General features: G+C 44.2%; 1 protein-coding gene and 1 long non-coding RNA gene across 3 annotated transcripts in view; one reads left to right on the top strand and one right to left on the bottom strand.

Moving 5' to 3' along the window:
• Nucleotides 1-19,503, top strand: part of ESRRB (estrogen related receptor beta) — a 134,539-nt gene extending 115,036 nt beyond the window's left edge. For both annotated transcript variants that reach the window (XM_042047224.1, XM_042047223.1), the window contains exons 4-7: nucleotides 1,791-1,901; nucleotides 2,522-2,683; nucleotides 8,565-8,834; nucleotides 15,037-19,503. In XM_042047224.1, coding sequence (XP_041903158.1) covers nucleotides 1,791-1,901; nucleotides 2,522-2,683; nucleotides 8,565-8,834; nucleotides 15,037-15,281 — 788 coding nt within the window. In that variant the 3' untranslated portion in view covers nucleotides 15,282-19,503. The remainder of the gene's footprint in view (nucleotides 1-1,790; nucleotides 1,902-2,521; nucleotides 2,684-8,564; nucleotides 8,835-15,036) is intronic.
• The window catches only part of LOC121673656, a 121,672-nt gene continuing 114,233 nt past the window's right edge, over nucleotides 18,823-26,261 (bottom strand). Inside the window, exon 4 of the long non-coding RNA XR_006019268.1 lies at nucleotides 18,823-18,892. This is a non-coding gene — a long non-coding RNA (uncharacterized LOC121673656). The remainder of the gene's footprint in view (nucleotides 18,893-26,261) is intronic.

Below are 26,261 nucleotides of genomic sequence, written 5' to 3' on the forward strand. Positions count from 1 at the left end.
CCCAGGAAGGAGTCTTACCCAAAGGCTACCTGCCACTGGAAATGGAGGTAAAAGAAGCAATAGGCGACATTTTCAGAAACAATACTATGTAATGGAAGAGAAAGGTGGTACTTATGCTTAGGGATGTCAGTGAATTCTCTCCATACAGAGTCAGAAATAGAAAATGGAGCAGGGGAAAGAAATTACTCAGTGTGACCTGAGTTCACCTATATCAGCTTCATACCTTTCTCTCCATCTTTAACATCTGCTGTCCTGCCATAGCAGCCACCCAGAGCAGCAGTTCCCTTGCTCTGCAGAGCTCCATGCCTTCTCATTCCTGCTTCTCCTGCTCGGAGGGAGATACTGCTGCCAGTAGTATCTGAGTGTTGTTGGCCTGGTATTCTTTCTGCTTAGGGGGCCAGCAGTTGACAGTGTCTGTCAGTCAAATTGTTTTGGTGCTCTAGCCACGAAGAGTATCGGGATCTAGATGTTGTTGCAAGTTGTGGTTTCAGGTGGTGCAGGTGTGGCTGGTGTGAGCATTACAGTAAAAGCTTTCTCTTTTCCCTGACAAAGTAAGCAAACATGGCATTGAAATGCAGTGTGACGGACGTGCCTCCTTCTAGGGTAGAATATTTGCCAGCAGACTGCAGGTTTTTTCATGTGTACAAGTTGTTCAAAAAGTGTCATTTCAAACTGATGTGGAGTGTTTGCTTTTAGTTGTTTGTGTTTATGTAGTGGTATGATTGCAAAATATTAATGATTTAATGTGATTAGTAAGTGTATCACATAATTGGTTCCCATTATCAGACTATATAAACTCCTGTGTGTTTCTAAGGAAGTACCTGTATAGTGTAAATTCAAAATTTTATTCTAATCAAATGCTCCTACATTTACTTTGAAAGATTTTTTTTTTTCCAAAGCTGTTTCTCCCAGCAAGAGGGTTACCCCAATTTCACAGACTGATTATGAGAGACTATTTGGCTGGTCAGAAATAACAGACAACTGCACAAATATCTATGGGTTTTTTTCACAGTTTCTTTTTAACATTGTATTTTTTACTAATAGCACAATTTAGTTGCTGTTCCTGGTCTATTGATGCTGCTGTGGTTTTTTGCATGGTGACAATGACTGGTACTTCCCAGTCACTGGGAATTGTTTTCGGAGTGCAGTTTCCAGTCTGATTCACTGTATTTTGAAAGAGTTGCAACAAATTCTTCAGTGTCTCCCTACTTCATCTTTATCATTGCTTCATTGTAGTCAAGGTTGTTTCTATTTATTTGGATTCTACTTTTATTACAGTTGCCTTACTTGATCAAGGCTGAAACATCTCTGTTGAATTCATAGTTCATTAGCTCTTTGCTATAGGTCACTTTTTTCAAATATAAACAGTGAGAGGTCACAGAACATTTAACTTCCCATTTTTAAGAACAATCTAAAAGCTTATTGTTATAACTGCAGTCTTGATTGACATTTAAAGTCTTTCTTTTTAAAAGCAGGATCATGTAGAGGGCATTGAGGTCTGGAGCTTTTCATTTTCCCATCAGATTGATAGTGATTCAGGAGTCTGAATGGGTTAATTTCTGTCTTCATTAATGTTTTGAATAAAAGCAAAGCTCAGAGCAGCATGCTTAGAGCTGGAGGCAGTGTAGCTGGTATTGAGATTGATGGGTTCAGCTGAGATCTCAAGTGTTTGGGAGAAGGAAGCTCCCTGGAGGAGGGGGAACATCTTACTTAGCAAATTTTAGTATTTGCATGTCAAGGTTCCGTAAGGCACTAAGGAATGACGAGGACTTTTTTGGTTTTACTTGCAGGTGTTCGTCTGGATCGAGTCCGTGGAGGTCGTCAGAAATACAAAAGGAGACTGGATTCTGAGAGCAGCACTTATCTGAGCTTACAGATCCCTCCCCCAGCTAAAAAGCCATGTACGTATTGGTCTTGAAACGTGGTCCTTGGAGCTGCCACTATATTTCTTTTCACTGGTCTCCCAAAAGGTACAGAGCAGTTGTCACTTCCAATTCCTGTATCAGACAACAGCACTAGAATTTTGTCTTATGATCATAGCGTAGAGGTAGATTAGACAGGCCTAGGTACAGCTCAGGTTCTGTATTCATTGTACCTAGGGTTAAATACCACACCTTTCCTAGGAGATTATGTAAATCCATTTAGTGATATTCTGATCTTTTCCTTTACCCAAGCCATGTTAACAAAACCAGTCCCATGCTGATTTCTCTCTTCAGTACTACCCATAGTTCTTTAAACTCTTCCACATCCCACCAACTGATTGCTTATACCTCCTTCTCCCCTCACTGGACCTACCTGAGACAATGACTGACAACATTACAGCAGCTTCCTGCTTTTGTCATCCCTGTGCAGAGCTGGTTTGGCATAGGCAGATCACTACAGCTTGTGTAGCTGCAGTGTGGTTTTCTGTTGTGACCAAAACCATTCCTGAGGTCCTAGGGGCTCTATAGTCATGTCTTATCCCAGGAGGGTTCACCTTATGTCACGAGAGATACAACAACTTCTCCTTTGAAATGTGCAGTGACTAAGATCGTCTCCCACTTGCTGGTGGCTGAGCCAGAGAAGATTTATGCCATGCCTGATCCAACCATGCCGGAGAGTGACATCAAAGCCCTGACAACCCTCTGTGACCTGGCAGACAGGGAACTGGTGGTGATCATTGGCTGGGCAAAGCACATCCCAGGTAAATGGGGAATGACAAGGGTGTAAGCATGAACAGCAAAGGGAGCTATTTTTTATCTCTGCTTATCAGTTTTGGCCTCAACCAGGACTTTTTCCTATAGTGATGGGAGGAAAGTACTGTTACAAAAAACTGCTAGTGATGGGCTCTCATTGGTAACAAACTCCAATGCAGCCTATGATGGAGGTGCATAAATTGATCACTGTACCTGTGTGTGCCCTGGGATTACGCAGAAGGCTTTGATATGATCCAGTGAAGTTTTCTGTCATACCCAGCACTGAGTGGCCCAGTGAAAGCATTTGGGAACAGCCTTAGGGATGGTACGGTGAACTTTTGTGATTTTGCCCTACATCAACATGACCTAGGTCTGTTGTGTTTATAGATGAATAAATATTATGGCAGTGACTGGACTATAGTGATAATAACAAGGCAGATACACACCCTCTCAGTAGTGGGCATTCTTGTCCAGACTCAAGAAAGCTTGTCATAATGGATTTGTCACAGAACAAATACCATTGCAATAGATGACATGCTATTGCCAGTGAATCCCAAGCCTTCTTTGTTGACAAATAATGAGGACAACTTATTGGCAGTGTGACTGGCCTTGGAAGGCTCACAGACTATCCAGTGTGTGTCTGTGTGATTGAGTGACATAACAAGTCTTCCACACCTGCAGGTAGGGTGGACCGAGGCTGAAGGAACAGATATGGCCCTCAGTGTTGAGTTCTGGGTTCTTCCCAGATTTGGACTGGGAAAGGAAGATGTTCCCCTCCCTCTAGTCTCTCTCCAACCCAGAAACAGATAGGTTGGATTTGTGTGTGGAGAAGGCTAGCCAGGGAACGTAGGGGATATCCTTGGGGTTTACAAGGCTGCTTTCCAAAGATTGCTTCAGACATTCACTATGAACAGCTCACTAAAGCTATAAACAACTCACTTCAGCTACCTCCTGCCTTCTGTCCCCTTTCCTTGTGTCAGGAGAATATATGAGGCTCTGATACAGGATCACAGGATTTATTGCATGCTGTCTGTGTCTTTCACTGCACGAGTCTGTGTTGTTTTGTTTTGCTTCTTGGCTTTAAGTTCTTCATTGTTTGATGAAGCATCTTAACATGAGTGATCAGACAGTTTAGTTTTCCCAAGTATTTTGTTTCTTTCTGTTGCTCCTCTTTTGGCTTTTTGGTAGCTGCTTCCCTTTTTCCAGAGAGTATTTCTCCTGGGACCCAAGAGTTAATGGTTTTCTGGGCTCTATGGAATATGGATTGTTATGAGATGGGACTCTGAAGTCTGAAGAAACTTTTTCAGGATGGTATTTCTGAGAAGAGGTTAATCTTGGTGGTGCCCTTCTTACATGAGGTCTGCCATATCTGCAGGGATTATACCCATCACTAGTGCTGGAATCCATCTGGGGCTGATTCATCACAAGTGGGGTTACAGTGGTGATTAGAGAACTCAGCCTGGATTGCTCTACTAACCCAGTACTTGGGGTGTTAACAGGAATGGCTTTAATGCAATGCAATTAGCTGCTATGGCTGTCCAGTGAGGTGCTGTTGTACATCTCTCTAACCTTGGCTATTTCTGTTCACACAGAGTGCCCTGCTGTAGTTCCCTATCTTGTGGCTGTGGGATGAGCTGAGTTCCTACAGAGTTTTCCAGCCAGGCAATACTATCCCAGAACAGGAGTATAGTAGAGATTGTTCCTGCACTATGAAAGGGGCTCTTCCTCTCCTTTCTGAAATCAGGACATAACTGCCATCATCTCAAATTTCTCTGGGTATTTTCCTTATCAAAGGCCCTGCAACACAGTAACAGCCAGAATAATCAGCCTGGCATGGTTCAGACCAGCAGCAGTATTTATAACAGGACTGTGCACAGGTGAGAGCTCAAGGATTGTTACACAAGAGAGCAGGACTGAGAGAAAAAGATAATAAAAGACAGTTCATAATAATGGAACAAAATACTCTACAGTTCTGCAGCAAGTATGAAACATACTGAGTTATGCAGCAAGGGGGCAGAGCAGGGCAGGGCCAGGAGCCTGCCAGGTGTCTAAATTACGTGTGCCCTGTATTTCTGCCTTCCAGGGATTTTGAGCAAAACATGACACTGCTTCCTGTGTGCATAAACTCTTGGTCAGAGAAGGATGGAGAAAGGAGAAAAAGTCACATATTCCTGCCTTGTACTCACACTGGCATTAGTAAAGAAAGGTGTGACATTAAAGTCATACCAACCCTGAAGGATCCCAGGTGTCAATACCAACCTCTACCCCACAGTACAATAAAATCAGCAAATAAAATCGGATAAACTTAAACACACTTTCCTATGATAACAATAAAGCATGATTTAATTGTGTTTAGCGAATGTTATTAGCTCAGTAGCCTTATTAGCCATGAACTCAAAAGCCACACTTAGCCAATGTGGAGTTGCTCCCTTCTGTATGAGGCCCCCTCCCCACTACTCACCCTTCCCCCATGCAAATTGTCTTGGAACAACATCCACCTTTTCTTCTTGCTTTGATGCAGGGTGACAAGACTTCTCTTGAGGGGTGACGATGAAGGCTCTCCCAGGGTAGCTGTTGTGCTGTTCTCACCAGGAAGACGTTAGTACTAGCACAGAATGAAATATGGGAAGTGGAGTGACAGCAGCTGTGTCTGGAGTGGCCTCAGATCCTATAATTACATCTCCTTTTATTACCTCTGCTAATGGCCCTCCAGGATGACAGAAATGATAATAAATTAACAGATTATGAACTCCACTTGCCACAAATTATGTGACTTTTTTTTTTTTTTTTTTTTAAATTCTGGGAGCTCCCACTGCCAAACCACTGAAATAAGAATAAAAAAAAAATTTAAAAAACCCAACCTGAATGTCACATCAGCTATTGCAAATAAAGCAGCTTTTCTCATGGTGCACCTGGGAAGGAGGAAAACATGCATGCAGCTCTGTGCTAGAGCCAGAGGCTTCTCTTTTGGGGCAGTGGTGCATTAGGCACCTTTTGAGAAAAGCAGCAAGAAATGGATCACTAAAGGTGTTTTCTGGATGCTGGGCCATCAACAGCTCAAGAATGCAAAACAGTGGTATTCTAGCAATTCCTAGGAGCTATAAGATGACAGAAAATTTCACAACTAGAGGTTCCTCAGTGTTATAATCCTATAATAGAAAGCCTGTGGTTTTGGCCCGGTGAAAATAACATTTACTTTTCCTGATCTCAACTCTTACACCATGAGAGAGTTACACGATCGTCCCTTTACTGCAGTGATTCAGGGACAGCCCTTGCACTCCCCATGGTGAACACTGGGGGACAAGAGTCCCAAATCTGTCAGACATTTCAAGTCCAGTCTTGACACCATAGCACTCCCTCTTCCCACTCACCTGCTGGAGCTGGAGTTGTTGGCTATCTGGGAGTGCTTCTGGCCAGGGGCTTTCCCAGGTGGGTGGGGCAATTGCAGCTGGCTCTTCTGTTCTTGTTGGCAAAGGGTAAAATATGGTATCTCCTGTTCTCACCTGCCACAGCAGCCTCTGGGAAAGGGCAATTAATAGAGATGCTGTGTGTACAGGCTACTGCTAGGGGTAAATCAATTTTTCTGCTTTACTCTGTAGCAGAAAAGTATGAGCCATGCCTGTCCTGGATCCTCTCCCTCTACTACATGACTGGTTCTCAATCTTTAAGCAGTTTTGTTGGCAGACTGCAGTGAGGCAATGGCCTAACGCCTTTTGTAATCCGGATGGAGAATGAAGATGCAGAAAGGCCATGTGACTGATCCAGAAAATGGACTTAAGGCAGCAGCCTAAATCCTGGACTGATCTCCATGGCCAGAGCTAGGAGAGGGATGACCAAAGGAGAAATCTCGGGTTCTAAATAGTGGAACAGTGGCTGTGCACCTTTACTCCCATCTCAGGGCTAATCTCATCAGTTCCCTGTGCAGCAGGGAGATGGGGAGACAGGTCCCCAAGCATTGGAGCTGCAGCAGCCTGCACTTGGACTGAGTCAGGAGGGCTGCATTCCAGAGCAGCACAGTTCCAAGTGCAGGGCATAAGGGTGAGGTAAATGACAAGGCACCCACCTCCCAGCCTGAGCAAGAGGTGGGATTCATCAGGGCTATGTAGAGCACAGGCTGTGCTGTACAAGAATCAGTCTCACAGTCATGGAGCTGGATTTGCAGCTCTTCGCCTCTTCGTCCCAACAGCCTGGACTCCTCTTTAGCTGTTCCCTCTGGCACTCCTCCCCAATGGTTTATTGATTCTTCCCTCCCACCCACTGCTCCCCTCAGACCTTGCACACACAGCACGTGACAGCTGATTGGTATCTGTTAATTAATGTGGCCTGGGGCCTCTTTTCTATTCAGGGGCCTGATAAGGGAAATTGGATGTCCAAGGGCTGCCAGGCCATTATCACCCTTTGCTTCCCCTGGCAACACAAACACAAAACATGGCATAGAGATAAATAAATACCACTAACCCACCCTTCTGCCTTCCCTTCCCTAGCTGAGATAGTGCAGATAGAAAAAGAGATCCTACAGTCAGTCAATATAGCAATCATCAGCTCTTTTGTTAATTGCCAACTTGATAACAAGAGAAATCAAATGATCATCATGGTGGCTGGCTACGTAAGCCCCGATGTGGGGCCAAGAGCTGTGAGCAGGGTGGGGTGTGGGATAAAGAAGTCCAGCGGAGCCTTGCATGCATCCAGAGGAGCTGGGAGGCTTCTGCATAGGGGCTCATGAGTTTACAGGTCTCTTGGTGATCCCCAAGGCTTCATATGCATCTGGGGAGAAAACTGTCTGGGGAGGCTGGTGGGGCATCACCCTCCCAGCTGAGGGGTGCCTGGGTGTTCATCTCTCACAGTCCTACGAACCTTTAGAAGGAAGGGGCTGCCAAAAAAGTACAATTTCTGCCTGTCCGTGGTGGGTAAAAGCTGCCTAGAGAGGACCAACACACTATGCTTGCCATTCCTGTTTGTAATGACTTGTTGAGTGCCCATTTCCCAGGATCTTTCATGTCTGGCCTTCAAGGGTACCAGGTATGGAGGGCATAACAGACAATTTTCCTTCCCATGCACTTTTTTCCCCACCCTGAGGTGGACATTGCCTCTGTATTTTGTCCTCTCCATTTTCTCAAGTGAACTCTGGGGCTGTCAGGGTCTATCTTTGCTCTTTCTGTATTTGGCAAGAATATTTGGTTCACTGTGGGTGCTGGTTTCATTGCTGCCAGGTTTGGCTGTGGTTTAGGTACTTGTATGGCACCATAAAGGTAATTTTATCACTGGGCAGAGCTGCTGGTATGGAAATCAGAGTGTGATGAGGAATTCAAGAGGATTCTGTTCACAGATGTATTCATTTTTGAACACATTTTGGTGCTTTGTTGTAGCAGGACTTTTTCTCGTGTTGGCCAAAATGTGAGATTGTAGTATACTTGTAATTCAGGCCTGTGTCATTCCCTCCTATCCCATCAGAAGCCCTCTTTTCTGCCATCTGGAGCTCTTCTCTGCTCTTTTTTTCAGCTGGGACAGACTAAATGGGCAGCAATATAGACGTATAGAGGAAGAGTGGGAAGGCAATGTAGTACAAAGCAGTTGCTGCTATGAAAGAAGTAGCGGTCATTGAAAAGAGGTTGTCACCAACCTTGGGTTGCCATAAATGCAATCAGAGCATCAGAACTCCTGTTTGAGGCTGTGGGTGGGCATAGGAGCAAAGAGGAGGGTAAGGTCTATGTGTGCTGATTGCTACAGAGACAAGGTCACCTTATTGAGTTGTTTGGGGTTTTTTTTAAAGCAGCAGGTCAGTAGGGAAGTAGGGATTCATGGTTTGAATCTCAGGGAAACTATGGACCCTAGTCTCCTAGAGGCTTTGCTGCACACCCATTTGACCCTGCTTGTCTTTTGCCCCGTTAGGGTTCTCCAACCTCTCCCTTGGAGACCAGATGAGCCTTCTGCAGAGCGCCTGGATGGAAATTCTCATCCTGGGCATTGTGTACCGCTCCCTGCCGTATGAGGACAAGCTGGTCTATGCTGAGGACTACATAATGGATGAAGAGCACTCTCGTCTGACAGGGCTGCTGGAGCTCTATCTGGCCATCCTACAACTGGTGCGCCGCTATAAGAAGCTCAAGGTGGAAAAGGAGGAGTTTGTCACGCTCAAAGCTCTGGCCCTCGCCAACTCAGGTACAGCCCTGGCCCAGCCAGTCTTGCAACCAGGGAGTCAAGGCTCATGCTGTTATTTGACCTGGGAGGAGACTAGAGCCTACTGCCTAAGAATCTCTGCTGGTGTCATGCAACATTCTCAAAGCTCCACTCTAAGCTGGAAAGCAGGGAGAAATGAGGCTTACTGCTGCTAGAGCCCCAGCTGTGCTCTGACCCTGTAGTAGAGAGTGGAACAGACAGGGATGGACTGGTTGCTGCTTTCAGGCAGTAAAAGGTCTGTGGAGGCCTTTTCCACTAGCAAGCCAACTCCAGTGTCATGAGTTCAGAAAAGGGATGTGAGCCACACTTGCATCCACCTCAGTACTGTTGGTCAGATACAGCAAACAGGGAAACCCTGGTCCCAGTTTCAAAAAGCTGTGGGGTTGGGGCTGCCTAGCCCTTTTCTGGAGATGTTCAGTGATCAGAGACACTGAATCCCCCTTTAACTGGGAGACAGTGTGGATGTAGATTGCAGGCCTCAATCCAGCAGGCTGCATTGTATCAAAGCCAGCCAGACAGCTTTGCTCAGGAGTCCCATCTGGAAGAGAAACTGCTAAAGCTGCTGTGTGACAAGGGCTCCCTCTACATCCCCTGAGTCTCATTGTCTCACATCAGATCTCTTTGCCAAATTTGCATCATGCAGGTCACAGAATTCACCCTTGCAGCCCAGCCCTGAAATGAGTATCTGTGTTTGGCTAAAGCCAGTTTACACAAAAACACCCAGTGTGAAGCTGGAAGGTTTAAAAGAGAGGGAATCTACATCTTGCTTGGTAGCTGACTCTAATAATTAATCATTCTCTTAGTTAAAAAAAAAAAAAAGGCACTGTATCTTTAATGTCTGTTTGCCTGAGTTCAGCCTGCAAAGAATGGTCTTTGTTGAACTGGGTCCTATGACTCCAGGTCTTTTTATACATGACAGCTTGACATGATGAACTTCCTGTTCCATAGTTGCATTCCTTGGCTATGGATATATTACTTCAAATGTAAGGACGTGGTCCAGGATTCTGTGAGGTTGCCCTGTCATCACCATTTTACACCATTCTGTTCCTGTTTGCCATCCATCCACTCCTTAGCAGCAGCAATTTAAAAGAAAAAAACCACTTCCTTACAGGTCATTGATAAAAATGTTGAGTAGCAGCTGGTTTTTTTACTGATCCCTGTGGATTTCCATGTGAAAACTCCTTCTTCAGGGATGCTTCACCACTGATAGCTACTGTGGTAGAGATCTCTCTACTGTGAGATCTGTCATCTAGCCAGTTCCTAATCAACTGAAAGTGTTCTTTATTGATATTGCATAGTGCTAATTTTTTCATGAGAATGTCCTGTGGTCCTAAGCCAAGTGCCTTATAAAAACCTAAGTCTATTATATCTGTGCAGTTAACTTTATCAACCAAACTTGTAATCTCATCAGAGAATTAAATCAAGTTTGTTTGACAAGACTTCTCTTCCCAAGTATCATGTTGACTGGCAGTAAAATCACAGAATCATTTATGATGGAAGAAACCTTTAAGATCACCACTTCCAACTGTTAACCCAGCACTGCCAAGTCCAACACAAAACCATGTCCCTAAGTGCCACATTTACATGTCTTATAAATGCCATCTTATTAATCTTAATTGAATGTCACCTTCATTTTTTTCCTTTTTTTTTTGCCCTAGTTCACATCAGGCTAGCATAGAAATTATCAGGTAAGACCTAGGAAAATATGTGCATCATTAGAACTTTTCCAGTCATCTTGAATTTCTTAAAAATACCAAGACTTATTAATCATTAATCTGCCCTAGATGACCCTCAGCCAGAAATTCTAGAACTCTTAAAGCCAAGTTATCCAGCTCTGCTGATTTCTGTGAAGTTTGTCCTAAAAGTTCTAATATCTTCTTGCATAAACAACAGATTATGAAGTCTTCATCATCTTCATACAACACAGGTATATAAAGCTTCTCTTTTCCAAATAAGACAGAAATACTCAGGACTTCTATCTACTCTGCACTGCTATTAATAGGTTAATCATCTCCAGGTGAAAAGAGCCCCCCTACAAATGATCATTTTTCTTCTATTCCTTAAATATTTATAAAACTTCTTTACTGTCCTTAGCCCTTCTAGCCATGGCTTTTCCTCCTATGTCCTTCATTTCCCTTATCATTTTTCTGCACTTCGTAACTTTGTTCCCTTTTTCAATTTCTCATACATTGCTTTTTTAGTTTTGATTGCTGCCTGCACTTTGCCACTGAACCGGGATGGACAGATGGCCAAGGCTAGCCTCTCTCGTCTGTGCAATGGTGGCTATTGGTCATGTAATCAACTTGTTAAAGAACCTGTCTACCAAGAGGGTCACAGGATTAAAAAGGGAGAAGGGCTTCTCAGAGAGGCTGAAGTGCTAAGGTAGCAGTTGTGACAGAAGAAGTGCCACACTGGGACATTTACTTGGCCCATACTGTGGACACTGCTGTCAAGTTCTTCACAGTGCAACAGAAGCACTCTCTGCTGTTGTTGCTCACTGTGCTTTCAGGACTGAGCCCAGAGTAAACCTTATGAGACAATCTCCACGGGAGTGGAGTAACACTGAACAAAGACAGAGCAGAACAACCAACACTCATCAGATGCTTTGGGGTTCCATTTCCAGTGCTGTGGAGTAAAGAAACCAAGGTAAGCATCAGGAGGCACAGGCCAAAGTATGTTCTCAGCTGGATGGAAAAAATCACTCTGACTTCACTGGTTTCTCCTAGTGCAGCTAGAAGTGTAGCTACATAGGAGCATAATCCACAAAAGTCCTGCTTTGTTATTTGTATTGAAACATATCAAAGTAAAGCATGGGATTTTGTTTTTCATGTAATTAAAGCTTCTCATGACACACAGCTAAGGAAGCTGGAATACGGAAAGTGTATTTTTCTGTTGTAACTTAACATTGAACCTTCACATTCTTTTAATGCCAGTTATTTTTCTTAGTGTGTTTTTGACAGGGATAAACTTAGAGAGCCTGCATGTGTGCACTTGCATGCAAACAGCTGATGCCTCAAATGGGAGGAAAGCAGTTTGGGCCAGGCTTCAACTCCCTTGGATCAGAGATAGGGCTTAAAGATGAACACTGAGATTAGCACCTGTGCTGCCTAAACCTGTCTTCTGCCTTTTCTCCCATATGGATAAATTCTGGGTGTAATTGCTCATGCAACCCAAGTTCTAGGGACTTATGCAGCCCTGTATATACTGACCCTTTGGTTCTAGGAATTCAAACAAATGAAAATAGAAGTGGGAGCTCATTCACTCTTTAGTAGAGAAGAAACTGATAGTAGGCTGATCTCTGAGTCCTTAGTGTGACACACCAACAACATACCTGCTGGGATTGGCAAAGATAATTGAAGGGATCTCTGTCTTTAGTAAGTGCATTTTAGAGAGCTGAGGGATGAATTCTTAATTCCCAGAGCAGCAGGCAAGTCCCAAACAATATGATCACCCATTTTTTGATAGAGGTGCTGTAGACCTAATTTGTTATGCTTCAGAGTCAGCAGTCCATTTTTAAGCATTCCTAGGTCCTCTTTTCTTAGGAATAAGAATTGATCAACCTATGTATTGAGGAGCCCTCCAGGTTAGCATACAGCACACATTCATTTTAGGACATCCCAGACTGGCCAAAATTTATTTCTCTTTTTTTTTCTGCAATGCATTTTAATGCTAAGATGGAGTGAGCAAGGTCTGGATCTGGCAAAGGGATGCACAGCAAATTCTGTACTAACGGGTCCTGAGGTTCCTGCTCCTGTCAGAAGCTCCAAGAAGAGAGTTAGGTGAGGAAGCAATGGGCCTCGTCCATTCTCACACCTGCCCTGTACCCCATGCCAGCAGTGCTGGAGAAGGGCTCCTGGTATGAAGCCCAGCTTCTAGGGCCAGCTGACCCTCAGGGACATGGTCAGGCAGCCTGCCCCCACCTCAGTGCCCTGATAGCTGTAAAAATTCATAGCTATTGATTTCGTAATTAACAGTTTATCAATGCCATCGACACCAGTTCACTGATGGATTGCAAGGAAATTAATCCTGCAATGTTGTTTTATTTTTTGCAGTCAGCTGCCAATTTTGAGCTTCTTTCAGCAGAGGGTGGGGGGGGTGGGGCAGACTTTGATCTTTATTTCCCCAGTTTCTCTCACTGTATACACTTAGTTATTTAGTACTGTTAAGTCTTGTCACCTTACAGAAGCCAGGTGGCAGAAGGGCAGTTTTGGGATTCTGTCTAGTGTACAGCAGCAGCAGTACCCAAAAGCAGAGCACCCGCTTTGCCCTGAAGTGTGGCTCATTGCATGGTAATTCTAGCACCCACTGGGATCTGCAAACTCTGACAGGCTGTGATTACTTTTCCCCCTTGTGCCCCTAGCCAGAAGGACATTAAACAGAAAGGATAGAGGACATTCCAGCTTTTGATACTTCCAGTCTTCAAAATGACCTCTGCAACTTGGCAGGAAACAGACCCCACTCACTTCTTTTGGATTGTGTATGGAAATTTTTCAGAGGTGCTACCTGGCTGGGAGAAGTTGCCAGACTGACTTGGCAACATGCTTCTTCCTCCCTACTTTTCGGAATCAACCTCTGTGTCTAGCTCAGGCCATTGTGATGACCCAGCAGCCCTCTCCTGCGCTTCTTTGCCTGGTCTCTTGGATAAAAAGTGTAAATGCATCGAGAATCATTCTTCAATAGGCTTCTTGGGAATACTTCCCTTTAATATCTTCTTAATTAGTGCATTCCTTCTAAACAGCTTCTTAAACAGCTTTCTTGCTAGACATAATATTTTCCTAACTGTTGTAATACTTTATAAATCATGCATCATAAATAGCATTTTTACCATAAATGTATCTTGCACAATTCACAGTCTCTAATTTGTGTTGTGCTCTCCATAAAGATGACACATGTTTCTAGAGAGATTTTGGCACTTCAGTCAGCTTTCCTCCCCTTCACTGCTGTCACTCTGGGGAACCCATGTCCTCACATTTGTGTTTTTGTGTAGGCTGAGCCAGAGCACTGCCACCCTGCAAAGCCCAAGCTGTGATGGCAGGCGGTGCAACTACATGTCTGCATGTGTGCTTGCCATACTGTCTCTTTGCCGTTGCTTCTGGATTTGTTGCCTTGTGGCAGGAATCTTTATCAATGGCTTCAGTATTGATTAAAAGTCTCTGAACAATGAAGACAAGGCAACAGTGTCTCCAGCTCTGTCATGGTTGTAAGAAAGAAGCAAGTATCAGCAAGATGAAACAGGAGAAAACCTTTGGTGACGCTGTGCCTCTCTGCTCTTTGGTGCCGCCCTCTGACACCATGACTTACCCACAAGTTTAGCAGTATGTGTTCAACACGGTTCCCTACCTCAGCCATGGACCGGGTCCTTACCAGCTAGCTACCTTTGCTTCGCAGACACACCAAGGAGCCTTGCAAACCCTGCTAGCCCCTCCAACAGCTCGTAGAATCTAACTAGCAGCCTAAGGGAAGAGGTCTTGCAGGAGGTGTGGGTTTCCTTTACTTCATCAGGAAGCTCCTTGAGCAGCTGCTGTCAGTCTCTGAAAACAGGGGCATATGCACAAAGGTGGGTCTGGCAACACCCCTGGGTACGCTGGTTGTGACCTACTGGGGCTTTTCTGTCTTGCTGACACCCTGAGCAGCTGCACGGCAATTAGGCAGTTTAGACAGATGAAGCGCTATAGCAGTGTTAATTATTCTTAATGAGATTGCTCCCAAGCGGCAGCACAGCAGCTGCTGCCCCTTGCAGGGTGACTCTCCCAATAAGGAGCATGGAGGGCAAGTGAAAGTGCAAATCACAAAGGCTCCTGCCTGACCCCTGCATTGCATTGGGTGGGTGGCTGGCAAAATGGGCAGCACACAGGGCACATGTGTCACTCACCTACCCCTGGCAACCTTACTGTCCCTGCACTGCTAGGGCCAACACACTGGGCTGCTGCCAAACTTCATTGCAGCAGCACCACACCGGCCAGCAAGCTGGTTTTTTCCCCTTAAGAAACAAATGAAACCAGCACCAACAACACCCCTCACCCCCTGCTGGGGTGGGGGAAGGGGGTGGCCAGACAAAAAACCCAAAAAAATCCCCACAACAACAGACAAGAAGAAAAGAAAACATCTTTAGCTTCAGGACCAAAAAGGATTTCCTTTCTTATGTCTGACTTGTGTGTTTGCTGTCTTTTCTCCCTCACCCCAGACTCCATGCACATAGAGGACATGGATGCAGTGCAGAAACTCCAGGACCTTCTCCACGAAGCCCTGCAGGACTACGAGCTGAGTCAGCGCAATGAGGAGCCCCGGCGAGCAGGCAAGCTGCTCCTGACCTTGCCCCTCCTGCGGCAGACGGCTGCCAAAGCTGTGCAGCACTTCTACAGCATCAAACTGCAGGGCAAGGTTCCCATGCATAAACTCTTCCTAGAAATGCTAGAGGCAAAGGTCTGACAACCCCAGCACCAGCCGACAGTGGCCGGGGAACAAACTAGTAACAAAGATGCAGACAACGGAGCAATCCAAACAGCAGCAGCAGCCACCGCCGGCTTTTATCTCCAATCATTTATTATGGAAGAATTATTTAATGTCTATCTGTCGGCGTGACTGCAGAATCTTGTGTACAGGAGGGGGGAAACTTTTAATCAGTCACCTGTTTCTCTTTTTTTCATTGTTTTCTCTGTGGGAAATACCAGATTATGCTCTTGCACTTGTTGAGGCATCATGAGGGCTCAGCCCCTCTGATCAGTGATGCTCTCAGCACTGTCCAGGCTGCCTGCTCCCCAGCTCCCTCTGCCAGTTCTGGAGGGGGAGTGGGGACAGAAGCAGGAAGAGAGGAAGAATAGAGTCAATATAAACTTTATCTGCTGGTGTTATGAGGGGTCAGTTAGAAAGGGAAGCAGCCATGGTCCTTCTTTTTGTCACCTTTCTTCTGCCTCTTACCATAGAGTAGATGCTCCTTTGGAGAACAATGCTGCTGGACCTCTCCTGAACAAAAAGGCTGCCTCCCAGACTCCTCTAACACTTGTACATACAGGCCCCACTTCTTACTGGGAAAGATGCTCCTAACTGTGTAAGATACTCTGCGACCTTGTACAGTGTGTCATTACGCCTGGCTAGTCCCTCCCATGTACAATCCCTGCAGGCCCTTGAAGAGGTAGGATGTATGTCCCTGAGAAAATGCAAGTCTTTCCCAAATGGCAAGAGAAGAGAGTCTGATATTATGCTTCAGTGCTGGGTTGACTTGATAATCTCTGTATCCTCTCCTATGTGGTGCTAACTACAATTCTTCCACACTTTTCACCCCATAGTGTATCACACCTGCCTCTTCAGCTCAGCTGAGTGCCATTCCCCACCTGTTCCTTGTGGCAGAGAACACAAGGCTTTGTCTGCATGGTTACTGCCCAAGTATAAATACACCCCAAACCAGATCTTTCCTAGACTTCATTAGAGCTCTTTGGCTCCACAGAGACTTTAGGCTTATTGCCAAATTCTAGTTAGGAATCAAGGGCACTGCTTTTCAGAGGAGGCAGCTCTAGAGCCTGAGAGATTGCTTTTTTGCAGCAGCCTAGGGAAATAAATTAGAGGATGGCATGAAACCCCTGATACTCCAACTACTGTCTTCCCCTGCCTCATCCCATTATCCTCAACAGCAGGAAAAGAGCTAGCATAGATTATACCTGGGGCTGGTAAGAGGTTCTCTTGCTGATCAGAAAGCAAATACCTGACCTTGAGGTGGTGGGAGAAGAACAGGGGGAATGTTTATTTATTCCTTTTATGTAACCAGGTTCCTGCTGTCTCCAAGCCCTGGTGTAGATCTGCTGCCTAAGCCATAGCTGCTGCATTCCCAGTAGCCAGAGGGGAATGTAGGTGACTGACAAAACTGACTGTTGGTGTTCCCTGAAACTTTATTTTCTAGGTCACTTAGTTTTAAGGCATCCTGAGCTGATGAAAACTGAGTGTATTGTCTTTTTTTGTGGTCAGCAGCATGGCAGTAGAGGTGAGAAAAAATCTCTGATCTACATTTGAGACACCACTAACTCTATTGCCTCTGTTCTCCTCAAGCTTCCATCCTTTCCTGGCTTCCCCAGGAGAAAGGTGGTGTGGCAGAGGAGTAAACTTGTCCCCAGGAGGAAGTCTTCCAAAGCAGGGTTGAGATGTGTGATCAGAGACACTGGGTGCTTGTTTTCTGCTGGAGCAGAATGTGTCCCAGCAAGGGCTGTCAGTACTGCAGAACCCTGCCCTGGCAGGCTCAGACACAGGGGTCCTGACTGATGGTGACCTCTCAGCTCTCATAGCCAGCTCACACCTTGTACTTTAATTAGTTCCATTCCATCTCCTTTGAGTTCTTCCTATGCTACACAGTCACTCATTTTGTACTCACTTGATAAAGGAATTGTCTTGCTTCAGGCATATTAGTAAACCAGCAGAGACCTAAGGGGCAGAAGGCACCTGGGAACTGGGACTCCTTCTGTGCTCACAGCAGTAGCAATTACACAGCGGCCTTGTGCTTTGAGCGGATATTTGTGCTTCTCTCCCCAGCTCCCTCCCAGAGGCAGCTGGGGAGAAAATGAGAGGCTTTTGGTTGCACTCATTATCCCTGTACCTATCTGTGACTGAGGGACCAATGTGAAATGCATGCCACCACTACAGAGCCATCTTGCCGTGTGCTGCGCTCTGGCAACTCTTCCTGGGTGTGGCATAAATGCTTTCACAGATGTGCTGGGTTGCATTATCACCTGTAAGTTTGACTAACTTGACCACTGCTGCAATGCTGCCAAGTCCCACACAGCTCAGCCACAGTACATTGTGTCCTGGCCTGCTGTGCAAAGGTAGCTGTCCCAAAATGGGTTGAAAAGATCCTAAGAAGCAATTCTTAGTCTGTTGGGCCCCGCCGGAAAAGTCACTTACTCACACACAAACACACACTCTCACACTCCCCTCCTTCGGAAAAAAAAACAAAACCAAAAACCACCCAAAAACAACCCCAAAAGGCTTTTCTAGCTTTCTTTTGTTTGGACTCAGGCCTGCTCTCTGTAACAGGAAACTGACTACAAAACATAATTAAGGAGAGCTGCCGAGTTAGCTTCTAGCTCACAGAGACTGCTGGCTTCTTAGATTAGGGCTATGGGATAGAGGCAACTCCTGCTTTGGCAGAGCAATATAAAGATACCAAATACATTTTTTTCCAGGAACTTTTTTCTCCATTAAAGCTGCATAACCTTGGAGCCCATCTGAATATTCTCCATTGCTTGAAGATAATATGCAGGGAAATGTTTGCATTTCTTCTGAAATAGGATGGGAAGTGAACCAGACAGTACTTAGGGTATACTAAACTCTCTTAGCAAGGAATGGAAACTCTTCCCCAGGAAGTGGGACAGAAACACCTGTCTAGATTTAACCCTTAAAAGACTTGTACCATCATAAATTGGGAAGCAGGTCAGGTCTCTTGGGCCCTTCAAACAAGTGCAGAATCACAATCATCTCTTCCCAGTTACTGTGATCTGCTGTGCATCACTAGTGCTATCACACTGACACAGCTGAGGAACATTTCCAGCTATGCAGTGAGCTGGATTGCAGAGGAGTGTAACATAGTGTAGTTCTCCCAATGCACTTTGAAGTAGGAAAAAAAGCTTCAGCTACTGCTTAGGTCTTTGAATGCTCACAGTCTTACAAAAAAGTCTGGGGATGTGGAAGGTGAGACATGAACTAGGAAATGGGTTCTGGGTCAGTGCTCTTTATGCTGCTCATTTGTAATACGGGATTCACAGAGTCAGCAGTCATACAGCTGTCCTTCTTCATGGGGCAAAAGATGATGGAGCTCAAGCCTTGGAAAACAGATGGGCTCTATGACTTAAAGAAAAGAGAAGCAGTAGAGGTAAGTGTATCAGTGACAGTGAATAAACCCAGACCAGCAACTATGGTAAAAGCAGCTCCAGCCCCTGATTTGCATGTGTGGATAACAAAAACCATGTACCTCTCAGCTACTACAAAAGGCAGTTCTTCCCAAGTGACCAGCTCTTCTGTTTTGGGCACATTCTTCTCTGGGAACAGCAGTGTCTGACCTGTAATGCAAAACAAATTTCATGGGGATCAATTAAAAGGTAAATTACCACTCTGAATTTAGGTTTCTGGGGAAACTTGGGCATTACACCTTGCAGCAAAACTGTGAAGCTACAAGAAATGTCCCCACAACAATCAGAACCTTGCAGTATTGCTTATGCTAAGGGGGCATTATTTTTCTCTTTGTAAGCTATGTCATCTTTTTTTTTAAAACTATTATAAATATATAAAATAAAACATGCTTCACCAGAAACATGTAAGCAGCTATTAGAGGGGCAAGTAATTGAGAAAGACCCTAGAATGTAATGTTGAGCTTTTATTACCAATTGAAGCTAAGAAAACAGAGCTTCCACTTTGTATCCACAAGCTATAATCAATCGTATGGCCAAAGGCTGCTCTGCTGTTCTTGTGGCTGGGTTATGTGGAGAGGCCAGAGAGAGACAGAGGCTGTGAGAATGATGCAGGGAGTCATAGACAGTCAGTGAAATAAACAGTATCTACTTAACTATTATCTGCTCCTAAAAAAATAACAACCTGTTAAATAAATTGTATTCCTGTGGTACAGGTAATTTCAAACAAAACAAGAAATAAAACAAAGAAATGTAAAAACTAATGCAGACAGAGTAATGTTTATTGTGTTTAGGAGCTGCTCTGTTCTGTCCCTTGGAATGCACATGGCTCCACAGAAAAGGCTGGTGTGGGGGAAGGCATGATCTGTCTGTATTTGCTGTGGAAGAGCAGGAAACCCCCACCCCTCTCACTTGGAAATGCTCATTTCATGCTTTCCCATATAAAAAAAATCTCAGCAAGCTTCTGAGATTTTGTGAGATGAGCTTTGCTGAGGACTTTTAAGACTGGCAGTGCTGCCAGTCTCTGCCACAGACCAGTCTATTTCTCCCACTCACTCATTTTCTTTCCATTCTACACTCCAGTGGTGCAAGGAATAAACAGGAGCTAGCGATGAAAAAGCCTTGAAGTTGTTCCAGTGAAAAACAAAACCTCTAATCATAAAATAGACCACTGGCTTAAACCCAGCAGTGACATCATGAGTGTTGTAAGCATTACAGCAGCTGCCCAGTGCTTATGAAGTGGATGCAAGTGCTAAAGTCACAGCATTCGCATTGATCTGGTGGTCAGGTGGTGTAAGAGGGAAAGCTCATAGCTGCTTGAGAAAGCAGAAGGAAATGCACTCTGGTAATTGGGGCAGAGATGTGAGAAACAAGGACCCCAGGTTTTTGTTTTACCTCTGATCTGTCAGAGGTACCAGACACCATCCCACCCTGTTTAAGCACCTCCATCTCCAACACACCTCAGCCAACACTGCTAAGGTCCTTCTTTTGGGCAATGGCACTCACTGGGATGATGCATCAAACCAGGCAATCAAGAGGCTGCTCAGCCTGCCCTCTGAGGAGGAGGTGGTGGCTGAATTAGTGGTGGCCAGTAGGAAAGGCCACAGGCTAAAAAATGAACCTGAATGAAAAACCAAGATGGGCATGGAGCTGTAGATGAAGGAGAAGCATGACAAGCTTTTTCTACACTGGAAACAGCTACCCCAGCCCCACAGCCAGCAGCACCCTGACTGTGATGGACTCAGTCTTGGAACCAACACAAACCCCTTCCAAGTTCACATAGGCAGCTCACAGTCACACAGAGCCCACCTACATTGCGTGCTTAAGTGCTCTGAATGTTGTATCCATTCACAGAAGATCTGGATTTGGCCACCTCAGTAGGACTTTAAATGGATCCTACTTCAGATTAAATATAGCAAAGGGATGTCAATTTGTTGCTTCTGGGGTTCTGAAAATTAATATGGCACTAGAGCTGACGGTGTCAAGAGATTGGTAAGGATAGCCAGTGGACTACAGAGGGCCTGGGCTCCACTCTTCAAACACCATATAAGGGCTGTTAGCATTCCTCGGTCCCTTACTTTAAAGTTGTGGCTGCCTCACTGACATTTCTTGGGCATCCTTCTTTGTCTACGTGTTTTGAGGCTTTCTTTACTTTGCTTACTAGTGTTCAGTCACACTGGAATTAGAAAAAAAACGAGAAGGGGGTTGTCTTCATAGTAAGGCCATGTAGCACTGGGAGAAAGTGAGGCCAGCCCTGATATTTCCTCTTACAGATGAGCTTCACAGGAAATACTAGGAAAATACTGCATTTTCTCTGGTTAGTTGGAGAGGGAAACAGATTTCTATACTAATCAATGCTGAGTTCTCTAAACACATTTCTCTCACCAAAGTTAAGGGCATGCTTAACTGCTGGGATATGTTCTTAAATTTCAAATGTTAAAAAATGAGTGCAGTAGTTTTTTGTGGCTACCTACACACAAAATAAAAGAAAAACCAGCAAGCGAACTGTCCCTTCCAACTCAGGCTATTCTATAATTCTATGATGAATTTTCTCTTTCAGGCCAAGGTATTACACAGGGAATCAAAGCAAACATTGGCTGAGGTACAGAAAACTTTAGTGTTCAACTTCCAGAAACAGAAAGCTGGAGAGCTTGCACTGTGTGCCTGGCCTTCTTTACAAAGAGATTTTCTCCCATTGCAGCATTTTTGAAATGACACCATGGGAAAAGTGGAACACCTGTGCCTGGGGAGCAGGAGGACTAACCTAGCAGTGTGCTAGGGTGGCTGGGGGAGAGACGCTGGTAAGCGACTGATGTGACTTGGGTTTGGAAAGTGCAAGGATGGTTCAGTAAAACACATCATCCGATCCAAAACACTGCTGCCAGCTGGACACAAACAACAAACTTGCTCCAAAAGAACTGCATCCAGCGAGTCTTTTAACCTTAATCAGCTGTGAGAGGCCTGTCATGCTCCTGGTCTTTGTGTGCTTCCTTGTACAGAAATGGGCAGGGCTAGAAATTCTTCGGCTAGCAGAATCCAAATAATTATAAGTGAAGTCACAGGAAGGATAAGAACTGGCCAGAATGTAAAAACATGGCAAGGAGGTATGATCAAGTGTCCCAGCAATTTAAGGATCAAAGGTCCTTCAATTTAAGGATCAAAGGTCCTGCTCAATTTTCCTTACTATTCATGATCTAGGTCTCTTGATTTCACCCACAGTCATTTCTTTTCAGGGAGGACGTACAGCTGCCAGCCTTACCCCTTCCCTGGGAACACTCAGCACCAACTGAGTTAGGAAAATGTGACAATGAGAAAGGCAAATGGCTGCCTTCCACCACTTGATCTTGATGCTTTAAAGACAAGTTCAAAAATGTAATCCCTATCTGAGATACATATATACAGACATATAGACACCCCTCTTTGTGTAGCTAGCTACACACGAATGTACACACCCATTGCATTGTTTAGTTATGTTTTCATTCACAGCACTACTGGAGCTCACAACTGCCTTCAAAGTAACTTAAAAAAAAAATTAGGCTATTTAAATCATTTTCCTAATAATAATAACAATAACAGGTTGGAATCCTTCCTCCTTTATATGGATGCAGTCTTTTCCTTAATCTTTTTTTCATCCACCTGAAAAATAGAGGAAACTGGTAAGGCACCTTGGTCTTTCTCTGATGTAATCCTTTTATTATAATATAAATGAATGTTTTAAACCCAGGATATTTTAATACATTCCTTGACATATTGAACAAAATAATTTTTTAATGTATTTCTTCCTATTGCACAGTAAGAAGTTGATTTCTGTTTAGAAGTCCCAGCTTGCTTAATTCAGAAATACCAAACTCTTCTTTAGGTGCTTAAAATCAGCACATTGACCATTTGAAACATTAATTGAAACAAATTAATTATTACGATGAATGAAATTATTATACATTTTTTTCTCTGATTTTAAGAAACTGGCATTATATTTTCAATAAGCTTTATCATACATCCCTGATGTAACTGCAATTGTTAAATTATAAAAAGCAGGGCAGTGATCAGATAAGGCAAAGCCAGGACAGTGTAAACTCAAATTGCTTTGCCTAAATTGGCAAGAATCAACATAAAGCAAAGCTGCTTTTAATAGATCAGTTACAACAAAGCACATGAATCATGTTTTTGAGAGGGGTTAATTTACACCATATGCCAATTATTTCAAGTGCAATACATAAGTTATAAATAATCTCATTGGAGTGGAGAGTGTTATACTTGGAATGAAAATAATTTAACTAAAGCCAAAATTATAATCACCTTCAATAATTGTATTTCCAGCATTGCAAATTCTTTTCCATCGCAACACTGAAAGCAGTCAATGCTGCAAATAATTTTTTATTACTGTTTACATCATTGAACTCAAACACATCAACCAAACTCTGTTTATTTTTTTGTCAGTAGTTAATGCTACTACAAATAAATGATCCTCTGGGTCAGTCTTAGGAAGAAGTATGGTTTCATCAGGTGTTTTTCAGTCTAATGAACTCTTGTAACCAAGACTCAGACAATCACTTATATCCTCCATTGGTTTTGTCATTACACCATAAAAATTCAGCAGTGTCCCAAGGGAGTGATGCTTCCAGCATTGGCACAGACATCAGCTTTTAGGGATGCTATCCCCAGCTCTTCTGCTGTTTTGAGCTCTTCTAGCTCAGACTCACTTTTTCTAGATGCAGAAAACCCTAAATCGCTCCTTCTGCACATTTCTTCTATTCATCACAGCGCTATGATTTCTCATCATAAGGTTCCTGCTCTGATCCAGCCTATTTTCCTGGCTAGCTTGGATATATTTTTGGTTTTTCCACTACTGGATAGTCTCTTTTTCTCCTGACTCCCTCCTCCTGTCCTGTTTCCAGCACACTGCCAGAAACATGTGGGTGAGGAAGCCACGAGTGAATCTCCCGTCCCCTGTGGCAGCCTGAACTTCTCCAGACCTCTGGTGGGACAGTGTGTTCCAGCTTCCTTAAAAACAAGGCCCCTGTGGCTAGCAGCCAGCTCACTGTTCTGGATGCCCTCCACTTGGAAGGAGGGTCACCCCAGCTAATAATGTTCATTGTTCCCCATTGCTGAAGCTTTGCTCAGCTTTCCAGTGCTGCAAGAAATGCAATGTCACCCAAACAACTTTCTCCAAACCAAAGGAAGGCCTACAGGAGGATATTTGTAAAATTACACTGTTGATGCCCTTTAGGTCAGGTTATCCTTTCCTATCATTCTCAAACTTATGTCCACAGCCAGATTAGATCACAGCAGCTGCTGCAGCAGCTCTTGTTAACTGGACAAACTACTCCAAACCAGAGAAATACCATGTTCACCTCAGGCTCCACTGCACAACTCGAGAGAGCCTCAAAATCCTGCCAGCATAAGCCAGTGAGGCCATGCAGCAGGACAGCACACAGCCACATGTGGTGTTGCCAGTGCTTTAACTTTAATGGCTTTAATGCCAGTGCTGCATTCCGATTATTTGCTTTGCAAATAGTTATTCATCCAAACTGAGTTACAGCAATTATAGAAACACTACAAAATTCACACTAAAGGATCACAAAAAATAAAAACCTTTTCCTTTTAAAAATAAATTGTAGCACCTTCTAAATGTTCCTAGAAATGTAACCATGAGAGAAACAACCAGTAAAAAAAGAACAAAGCCTGCCTGGACATACATTAGGCTCCATTTCTCAATTTGCTTGAATCAAGAGACCAACTTGCCTTTTTAAAAGAAAAAGAAAATGCCTGGACTACCTTAGGAATGGGTACTGTCATCTGTAAATGAGCAAGGGATAAACAAAAACTCAATGGACAGGCAAATAAAATGTTTTGAGTTTACCAAAATGATAAGGTTATTATCATAACTATAAAAATACTGCGTAAAATTGTAATTAATAGATAAGCAAATGTGACACCATTTTGCAGATTTCCTCTGAGCCCACTAGCCTGTGCTGCAAGCAGAGTAAAACTGTGTGAGAGGAATACACTCTGAGTGTATTTTGAATTCTGTAAGAGAGGTTGCAGCTGGATAACATCTCTGCCCAGCACACTGAGCCATTATAGCTCAGCACTTCCTTCTGCCATCTACAGCCTATTGCAAGCATTTGGGGCAGGGTCCTCCTTTTCATTCCATGGCTGCTCACTGCACACAGCAGGCCCCTGGCTCACCTCTTCTTTCACGGGGAATGGGGTTTGCAGATAAGTATATCCTAAAAAGTGACTGAAACCTAATATAAAAAATGCCTCGGACCTCTCAAATTCTGGGAGACCTAATCACGGCATTGGCTGAATTAGCTTGGATTGGGACTTGACAACTGTCTTTGGGTTTTGCTTTTCACGTGGAACATGTTCACAAAAGGGTGCATCAATGACTCATTCTGGAGTTTGTGACTGCTGTGTGTCCTAGAGCATGTTGCTGAGCTGCTCCTGTCAATCCTCTGGACATTCTCCCAAGCAAAGATATCTCCACAAGCAGGCTACCTACAGCTGCCCGCTGTGTGTGTTATTTGTTCCAACACAAGGAATAAATAACTTACCCCCAAGTTGTCAGTGACATATCATGCTAAGCACTGATGCTGTCACCTCCTTGGTAACAGGTGCCATACTCTGCTGGTTCCATTAATTCTCACACAGGTCATCACAGCAAATGCCCTTTTCACCGAGTCTGGCTCTGCACCTTCCACAGCACAAGTTGTTTATCTGGCAGACTCCAAAGAGTAAAAGAACAGAAACTGCAACAGAAACTGTCTGGATTATGTCTATGAATAGTTGCAATTCACTGTGATATGCCAAGGGAGAGCAACTAATCTGCACTGGGACAATGCTTCATAAGGTGAGCAGAGATGGCTAGATGTCCTTCACAAAAGTATCCTGGTGACTTCCCAGCCATGATGGAGAAATGAAATAATCATCTCTTCCATAAGTGCTCATCAGGTTACTAGCTACCCAGCAAGTCAGGAACACATAGAACTTCTGAAACAAACAGAGAGAAAAAAAAATGATTATAACACAAAGGGAGCATTAAGCAGTACCACAGCATCTCTGTGCTCCGGATTTTGCTGAAGAATCAATCACCCTTTGCAGATAGCTTTATGCTTCACAGTTACTGCTGCTAAGCAGGTTAAATAAATAAATAATCTCTCTTCTGTTACTTCTCTCCTTCACAGTCCCCAACCTGCACTTCTTAATGGGACTAGGGAGACATGGGCACAATATTATTTCCCTGCCAGTCCACAGTTTAGGTGCCTTTTATTTTCTGTTGGATCATATAATCATAGGATCACAGAATGGTTTGAGTTGAAAGGGGACCATGAAGATCATCTAGTTCAAACCCCTCTGCCATGTGCAGGGACACCTTCTACCAGACCAGGTTGCTTAAAGCCCCATCTAGCCTGGCCATGAACTCTTCCAGGGATGTGGCAGCCACAGCTTCTCTGAGCAGCCTGGTCCAGTGCTTCATCACCCTCACAGTAAAGAATTTCTTCCTAATATCTAGTCTTCC

This window comes from Corvus kubaryi, unplaced genomic scaffold (genome assembly GCF_017639235.1).
Source record: "Corvus kubaryi isolate FWS band 111438036 unplaced genomic scaffold, C.kubaryi_AGA036_p1.0 66, whole genome shotgun sequence".
NCBI lineage: Eukaryota > Metazoa > Chordata > Aves > Passeriformes > Corvidae > Corvus > Corvus kubaryi.